Source organism: Rutidosis leptorrhynchoides, chromosome 1 (assembly GCF_046630445.1).
Source record: "Rutidosis leptorrhynchoides isolate AG116_Rl617_1_P2 chromosome 1, CSIRO_AGI_Rlap_v1, whole genome shotgun sequence".
Lineage (NCBI taxonomy): Eukaryota > Viridiplantae > Streptophyta > Magnoliopsida > Asterales > Asteraceae > Rutidosis > Rutidosis leptorrhynchoides.
The window spans coordinates 487,385,923-487,393,537 of NC_092333.1; the positions used below are offsets into that span (position 1 = coordinate 487,385,923).

Genomic DNA, 7,615 nt, shown 5'->3' on the forward strand with positions numbered 1-7,615 from the left:
TTTTTTATTCAGGACACTTAATCGTTCAATTTAGAATGTTTGATTATTCTAATATATAGTTGTGTAAAAAGTATTAGGTGGTGAAATGTTGTTGTTGTTGTTGTTGTTGTTGTTGTTGTTGTTGCTGTTTTATGAGTCTGTCCGTTGAACGGAAATAGAAAATATTAGTTTTTAAAACCGTTAGTATTGACAACAATTACAGATGTTATTGATTAAATATAGATAATAATTAGGAACATAAAAACATAAATAAAAAAATTGTTATTTGATAAATCTTCTATAGAAGAGTCTCTAAAAGCACCCGTGTCCCCCTTAAAATCGAGTGAAGTAAAGCATTTTGAACCACTCATTTACCTCATAAAATTTAGGATCTTGTTCCTCACTCTTCTCCCCCTTAAATTGGAAGGAGGGGTATTTTTGTCATTTTGAAAGGAAAATATTTTACTAAAATAATATAAAATATTTACCATTAATCTTCATTATTTTTTGTTAGCGAAATTAACATTTCCGATAAATATTAAATAATTTCGCTCATGTTTGCTAATATTATTTTCAAAGAAAGATATTCTAATCAATGAATAGTATTAATTTTGTCTAGAAAGTTAAAATTATCATCAAAAAATAATACTTTTATTATCAATGATTATCACAATTTTTTGCCTAAAAGATAAACATTCCTTTAAAATAATACAAAGAAAATATTGCTAATTTATGCTTAGAAAATAATATTATTATTTAAGAATATTAAGGAATGACACGTCACCATGATTAAACCCATGGACAACACAAACTCAGTGTTTACCTATAATATATGCTACTGTTGTTCCCAAGATAACACATATGATAAGTCACATCACAATGAGTGAGGCCTGATACTTTCTCTCTCTAGAAGTATTACCTCACGACTCACTTATCAACTCAGTCACTCGGTCCACATTCGAGTCGAATACATCCAGATTACCGTACGCCACCTCATTCGAGATCCTCAAATCCAACTGGGTTATTCACGGTATCCGGATCATAGAGCGAACACCACTCGCCAACATATCACATAAAATTATTGATTGGAGCTGTCTCGTTAACGGATGACGAAAATACGCTTGATCAGATGATTCATTGGAAACTTTTTTTCTTTTTTCTTTTCCCTTTTTATCTTATTACTACATTATAATGAATGCGTAATGACTTTTGAGTTACTACTACATTAACAGATAACCGTTCAAACACTAGTAGGGCCCGCAGTTAGCTTATGTGTAGCGATGATAATGGATCGCATGAGTCTACATCTATATTCTTATCCATTTAAGTTTTAAAATCTCTATCTATATCCATATCCCTTTAGATATAATTCATTCGGTTCATATCCATATTCGTTTGATGAAACGGGTAAACAAATATTCTTTGAATGTTAGGTTCTATAAAAATATTCTTATTATGAAATAAAATCATCAAAGTACTTTTAACAAAGATATGTAATATTTCAAGATATACGAATTCAACACTATTCAAATAGTTGTATCTTCACATCTATATTTTTGATAAGATTTTTAATAATTTATTGTGTACATATATAAGGATAAGGATATGTAAATGTAAACGCATATATTATGTAAATATGTATATATGTATTTCAGGTGTTAAATGAATTTATTCATGGATGAGAAATTATCATCCATACTCGATCCACTACCTTTTCAAATAATCCATATTCATATCCACATATAATCCATTTAGATCATTTATATCCGTTTAATTGAATCGAATCGAACGAATATCCGATGAATCGGACACCCATTATCATCCCTAGTTATATAAATTAACTATCCCTAGTTATATATTATATAAATAAACTATTACTGTAATATAGAAATAGTAAATGTAAGCCGCCCCACTAACTGTTCTTACACCGAGATTCTATTTATTATATTTATATATGTAGTACATAAACTGTGGAGTAATATACAAATATTGATCTTATGTGTTAACGTCCATATGTAAGCATAACTAGCATAAGAATATAAGAAATAGAACAATACGGAGTATAACAATACGATATACTAATCACGCAGACTTGTCTGAGTGACTACATTCCTGGCTATGTTAAATTGTTCAAAAAATGAGTGTGACTAGATGGTGCACATAATGCACACCCGGTACCAGGTCTCGCACTCGGGAAGCTTGATTATCCGAGGTTTTACCTTATATGAGGAAACCAATGTGATCATTCATAGAAGAGTTTTCTCGTTTACCAAAAAAACAACACATACTCTAAAATATATCACGACGAAGAACACTTGTGTTTTTGGTTGAATCACATACTGGGCTTTTAGGTGACCCACATAACTTTGGGCCTAAATGTAAGCCCTCCACAACTGTTCCTCATTTATTTTTCCCGCCAAAATATACCAATTTACTCCCCCATTTTAGGCGCCAGATCTCATCTTCATTTTCCCGCAATTTACACACTTCCCTTCTCACTCTTTGTTTCTGTTTACCTCTGAAATCTTCCTCTCGCAAACAAACGGCGCAATGACGGACTTCGATTTCAGCAGTGATAAAGGTATTATTTCACTTATTTGACTTCATGTTAAAACCCTAATTTCACATATTAAATCCTTAAAACCCTAATTTCACATATTAAATCCCTAAGTGTTAAATTGTTCATTCATTTTCGTTATATAATTACAGATCTAGCCAAAGATTTCCTTCAAAACTTTGCTGATGCAGACGGTGAAGCTAAATACATCAACATCCTTGTATGTTTTACTTATCTCTTTTTTCATATATACAGTTCATTTTTTATTTGACCTAATTTGATTCCGTACAACAGCAAGATGTTGCGAACCGTAAAATCAGAGCAATTCAAATTGACATTCAAGATCTTCATGATGTATGTATTTCTCTCATTCATTTTCATGATATTCAAATAGTGATATATTATTGTAGATAATTAGTTGTGTGATCTGATGCTTATAGAGTAGAATTATTTATATATGTATTGTGTTGTATCAGTATAAGGATTTTGATGAGGAATTTGTGGGAAGAGTTACTCATAATACTAGAAGATATATTGATATATTTGCTGATGCTATTGATGAGATGATTCCTGAGCCAACTGAAGCTTTACCTGATGATGATCATGATATATTAATGACACAAAGAGCTGAAGAAGGCAATGAGAATGCTGATGGTTCGGACCCCAGACAGAGGATGCCACCCGAAATCAAAAGATTTTAGTAAGTGTATAAATTAGGGTTTCATTACAAATATGGTTAATAATTATATACTGTACTACAGTACTATATAGTTTGACATTTTTCTGGAAGACAATTGACAAAGAAGTTGTATAATAAAATAAACATTTAATACATTTGGTTGTGACAAACTTATGATAATTTGACCTATTGTTGAACACAAGTTGTATGCTAATTACTGTTTATTCATGTTTCTGATGCTTGTTTCTATGTGAACCAGTGAAGTATACATTCGGGCTTCTTCAGAGGGTAAGCCGGTTACTATAAGGGAGGTTAGGGCTTCAAATATTGGCCAACTGGTCAAGATATCTGGTATCGTAACTCGTTGTTCAGATGTAAAACCTTTGATGAAGGTTGCTGTTTACACATGTGAAGAGTGTGGTTTTGAAATATATCAGGTATGCCGTCATGTTTAGTACGGTCATTACTCATATCTGAAACTACAAGAGATACGTAGTGCTTATGGTACATGCTGTACATTCTGTTAGTATATTAGTATCTATTTTTATTGATTATGTTAGATGCTACTTTTATGGAACAGGAGGTAACTGGTCGAGTGTTCATGCCTCTGTTTGAATGCCCATCTAGGCGTTGTAATGTTAACCGGGCTAAAGGAAATCTTATCTTACAACTCAGGGCTTCTAAGTTTATGAAGTTTCAAGAGGTTAGTCCTAAATATCTGTTAGCTGGGATTTTTCCCTTTTTGTGATACAAAATGTTTTATAATATTCATGGTCATGTTACATGAGATGTTTTAATAAATATGCCAGGCCAAACTTCAAGAGCTCGCTGAACATGTTCCCAAAGGTCATATTCCTCGTACCATGACTGTCCACTTTCGAGGCGAACTTACAAGAAAGGTTGATTTCTATGAAGTTGACTGAATTTATATTGCTTCGTGGTTTCTTTCTATGTAACTAGATTTAAGAGCCCTTTTTAAACTTTTCAGGTATCCCCTGGGGATGTTGTTGAGCTATCTGGCATATTTCTACCTATTCCTTATACTGGATTCAGAGCAATGCGAGCAGGCTTAGTAGCAGATACATATTTAGAGGCTATGTCAGTTTCCCATCATAAGAAAAGATACGAGGAGTAAGCAACTTTAAGATTAACGTGGTCATAACTCAATATATCTTTTATTGCTTCCATCAATTCTTGAATATTTTTAAAGAATTATTTACATTACCGATCTGATTAAGCTGTTGGATCATAATCAATTCAAACTTTATTATGTATTCATAAATTTTCTTGAATTGTTCCAAGAAGGGAAAATGATTCTTTAGGGACAATCCTTTATATAATGCTTCAAACATGTATTTTTTTATTAGTGCTTTGTGTATTTTACTTGTGGTTTTTATGCATTCACAAAGACATATTTTGGGAAATTTGTTTCACTTATTTGAGGATTTGTCACATACTTAACTATATGTTTTTTGTAGGTATGAACTAAGGGGTGACGAGGAAGAACAAATTGCACGACTAGCCGAGGATGGTGACATATACAATAAGCTGGCCCGCTCACTGGCCCCTGAAATTTTCGGACATGAAGATATCAAGAAGGCTCTTCTACTTCTCTTAGTAGGTGCTCCTCATAGGAAACTAAAGGATGGAATGAAGGTAATATGCTATTTCAACCCATCTTTAAATTCTAACAGTGTCAAGTATTCATCTTTTGCACAACCAAACTTGCATATTGTCAGCTGAAAGTCAGGTTTTTACCACTAATATGTATTTGTGAGTGATTTAAGTCTATATATTCTACATGTACTAATCTAGATAAGAGGAGATTTACACATATGTTTGATGGGTGATCCTGGAGTTGCAAAAAGTCAACTTCTGAAGCACATAATCAATGTTGCACCAAGGGGTGTATACACCACTGGCAAAGGAAGCAGTGGAGTTGGTCTTACAGCAGCCGTTCAAAAGGACCCAGTCACAAATGAGATGGTCCTGGAAGGCGGGGCACTGGTGAGGATAATTTTTTTTTAGCTTGCAACTATTATATCTAATATTCATGCATACACGATTTGCAACATGTTGTCTTGAATGGTTTTGGATCAAAACTTATAAGTTTTTGGTGTGGGTTGAAACTGGTCAGGTTGGGTATTGCCTACACACTGCTCTATTTTCTAAATCAATTAGCCTCTCAAATATGATTACAACAAAAAGTATAGTCTCATTTGGTATCAATTCAAACTTGTAAAAAAACGGACCCTTTGGGTGACTTTAAACATCTGGGACCAGTTCAATGATAAGCTAGTTATAAGGATTATAATTTTCTGTTTGACATGCTTAAGTTAAAAAATACCCTGAATTTAAAATGGCCACCTCTACACCTTAGCTTTCAATACACCTAACAATTGGGTTGGGTTATGGGTCGAATCCAAATGGGTCAGATTTTTTAACGAGTCCAAATGGGTCGAACCCAATCGGGTCGGGTTTGGGTCAAGACCTAATTTTTATGCATTTTTGTGTGTGATTGATCAGGTGTTGGCAGATATGGGGATTTGTGCAATTGATGAGTTTGATAAGATGGATGAGTCAGATAGGACAGCCATACATGAAGTTATGGAGCAGCAGACAGTAAGCATTGCCAAGGCTGGGATTACAACTTCTTTAAATGCAAGAACTGCAGTTCTTGCTGCTGCCAATCCTGCCTGGTATGCTACTTTCAAACCATTGTTTTCGTTTCTGATTAGTAACTCGTCACTGTTGTAATAATGTATCAATTTTAAATATATATTTGTTTTCTTGAAGGGGAAGATATGATCTACGCAGAACTCCGGCTGAAAATATCAATCTCCCTCCAGCACTTTTATCAAGATTTGATCTTTTGTGGTTGATCCTTGACAAAGCAGATATGGACAATGATCTTGAATTGGCTAGACATGTTGTTTATGTTCATCAGAATAAAGAATCACCTGCCCTTGGTTTCGCCCCTCTTGAAGCTTCCGTCCTTAGGTATTTTTCATGTCTATTTGGTAAATATACCGTGTAATCATACTCATTACTTAACTGCGGTTTCTAAGCTGAAAATTTTGATTGGTTGTTGAATGATAGGGCATACATTTCAGCTGCTCGAAAGCTGTCTCCATCCATTCCAAGGGAGCTGGAGGAGTATATAGCTACTGCATACTCGAGCATTAGACAAGAAGAAGCAAAATCAAACACCCCAACCTCATACACAACTATCAGAACTCTTCTCAGTATTCTAAGGATATCAGCTGTGAGTTTTTTTCTTTTTCTTATTTTAAATAACAATATAGTAATAGTAATTCATTTTTGCATTGTATAAATATGAACAAGACCACTCATTTTTAAATTAATAGTAGAATGATAACCGATATATACTGTTACATGCAGGCGCTTGCAAGACTAAGATTTTCAGATACTGTTAGTCAGAGTGATGTGGATGAGTCACTTAGGTTGATGCAGATGTCAAAGTTTTCTTTGTACTCCGATGATCGACAGCGGTCTGGTCTTGATGCGATCTCAGATATTTATTCAATTTTACGCGATGAAGCTTCAAGGGCTAATAAGATGGATGTAAGCTATGCACAAGCTCTTAACAGGATTTCAAGAATGGTTAGTCTCTTGCACTCTCTCATATTATACTATATACTATATACTATGTGATGTGATATGTGTTATGCTTCTTTTTTCTTGTTACACTAAGCTGTATAAACTGACTCTCTAATATTAGGGGTACACTGAAGCTCAGCTGAAAGAATGTTTAGAGGAATATGCAGCGTTGAATGTGTGGCAGATCCATCCGAATACCTTTGATATTCGATTTATTGATGCTTGAGTTGATTGCGCTTGTCAAGTTATAAGATCGCTAATGGCTGAATTTAAAGATGACGATGCTGTATGTTATCAGCAGTTATATTACTTATCACTTTAGTGTCGGTAACTATGTCTATGGTTAAGGTTATGCTCCAAATTGATTATCAACGAACTTGAAAAACAATATTGCGTAGTTCCGAAATTATTTCTCAGTAGGTGTGCTGCCATGTTGTGGCATAAACTTGTGGAATGCTATATTATTTCTAGTTTCATTCGCATTTGCTTAAAAATTCATGTCTCTACTCTCTTGTGTCATCATCATCATCATCATCATCTGGCTGTTCTTTGTATGAAACATCATTATATCCAAACTTACATAAACTTCTCAAATGTTATAGTTTTTTAGTTTCATCCATATTTGCACTGATTAATATACCGATCGGTTTTCCCAGCTATCCAAGATTATGAAAACTCATGTCACATGTAACTGCATATGTGTATTTTGAGGATCTTTAGTCACATTTTGGCTAGATCGTGAAAGAATTTAGGGAAGATTGAAAAGGTTGAGTTTGATG

At 33.8% G+C, this 7,615-nt stretch overlaps 1 protein-coding gene across 1 annotated transcript; it reads left to right on the forward strand.

Annotated features, from left to right (window-relative positions):
* Positions 1 to 2,425: 2,425 nt before the first annotated feature.
* Positions 2,426 to 7,281, forward strand: LOC139875329 (DNA replication licensing factor MCM7-like). The gene is made up of 15 exons (XM_071862674.1): positions 2,426 to 2,560; positions 2,689 to 2,756; positions 2,831 to 2,890; positions 3,013 to 3,236; positions 3,475 to 3,652; positions 3,796 to 3,918; positions 4,025 to 4,114; positions 4,204 to 4,346; positions 4,694 to 4,871; positions 5,031 to 5,222; positions 5,742 to 5,914; positions 6,012 to 6,215; positions 6,315 to 6,480; positions 6,618 to 6,839; positions 6,958 to 7,281. The coding sequence occupies exons 1-15, from the start codon at positions 2,530 to 2,532 to the stop codon at positions 7,060 to 7,062; spliced, it is 2,157 nt and encodes a 718-aa protein (XP_071718775.1). The 5' UTR covers positions 2,426 to 2,529; the 3' UTR covers positions 7,063 to 7,281.
* Positions 7,282 to 7,615: the final 334 nt, after the last annotated feature.

What these genes read in the sequence shown, in the direction of transcription:
- LOC139875329 (XM_071862674.1), top strand. Translation starts at nt 2,530, where the DNA reads ATGACGGACTTCGATTTCAGCAGTGATAAAG. An exon ending in CGATTTCAGCAGTGATAAAG is followed by an intron (nt 2,561 to 2,688) that starts GTATTATTTCAC and finishes ATATAATTACAG; the next exon opens with ATCTAGCCAAAGATTTCCTT. An exon ending in CATAAGAAAAGATACGAGGA is followed by an intron (nt 4,347 to 4,693) that starts GTAAGCAACTTT and finishes TGTTTTTTGTAG; the next exon opens with GTATGAACTAAGGGGTGACG.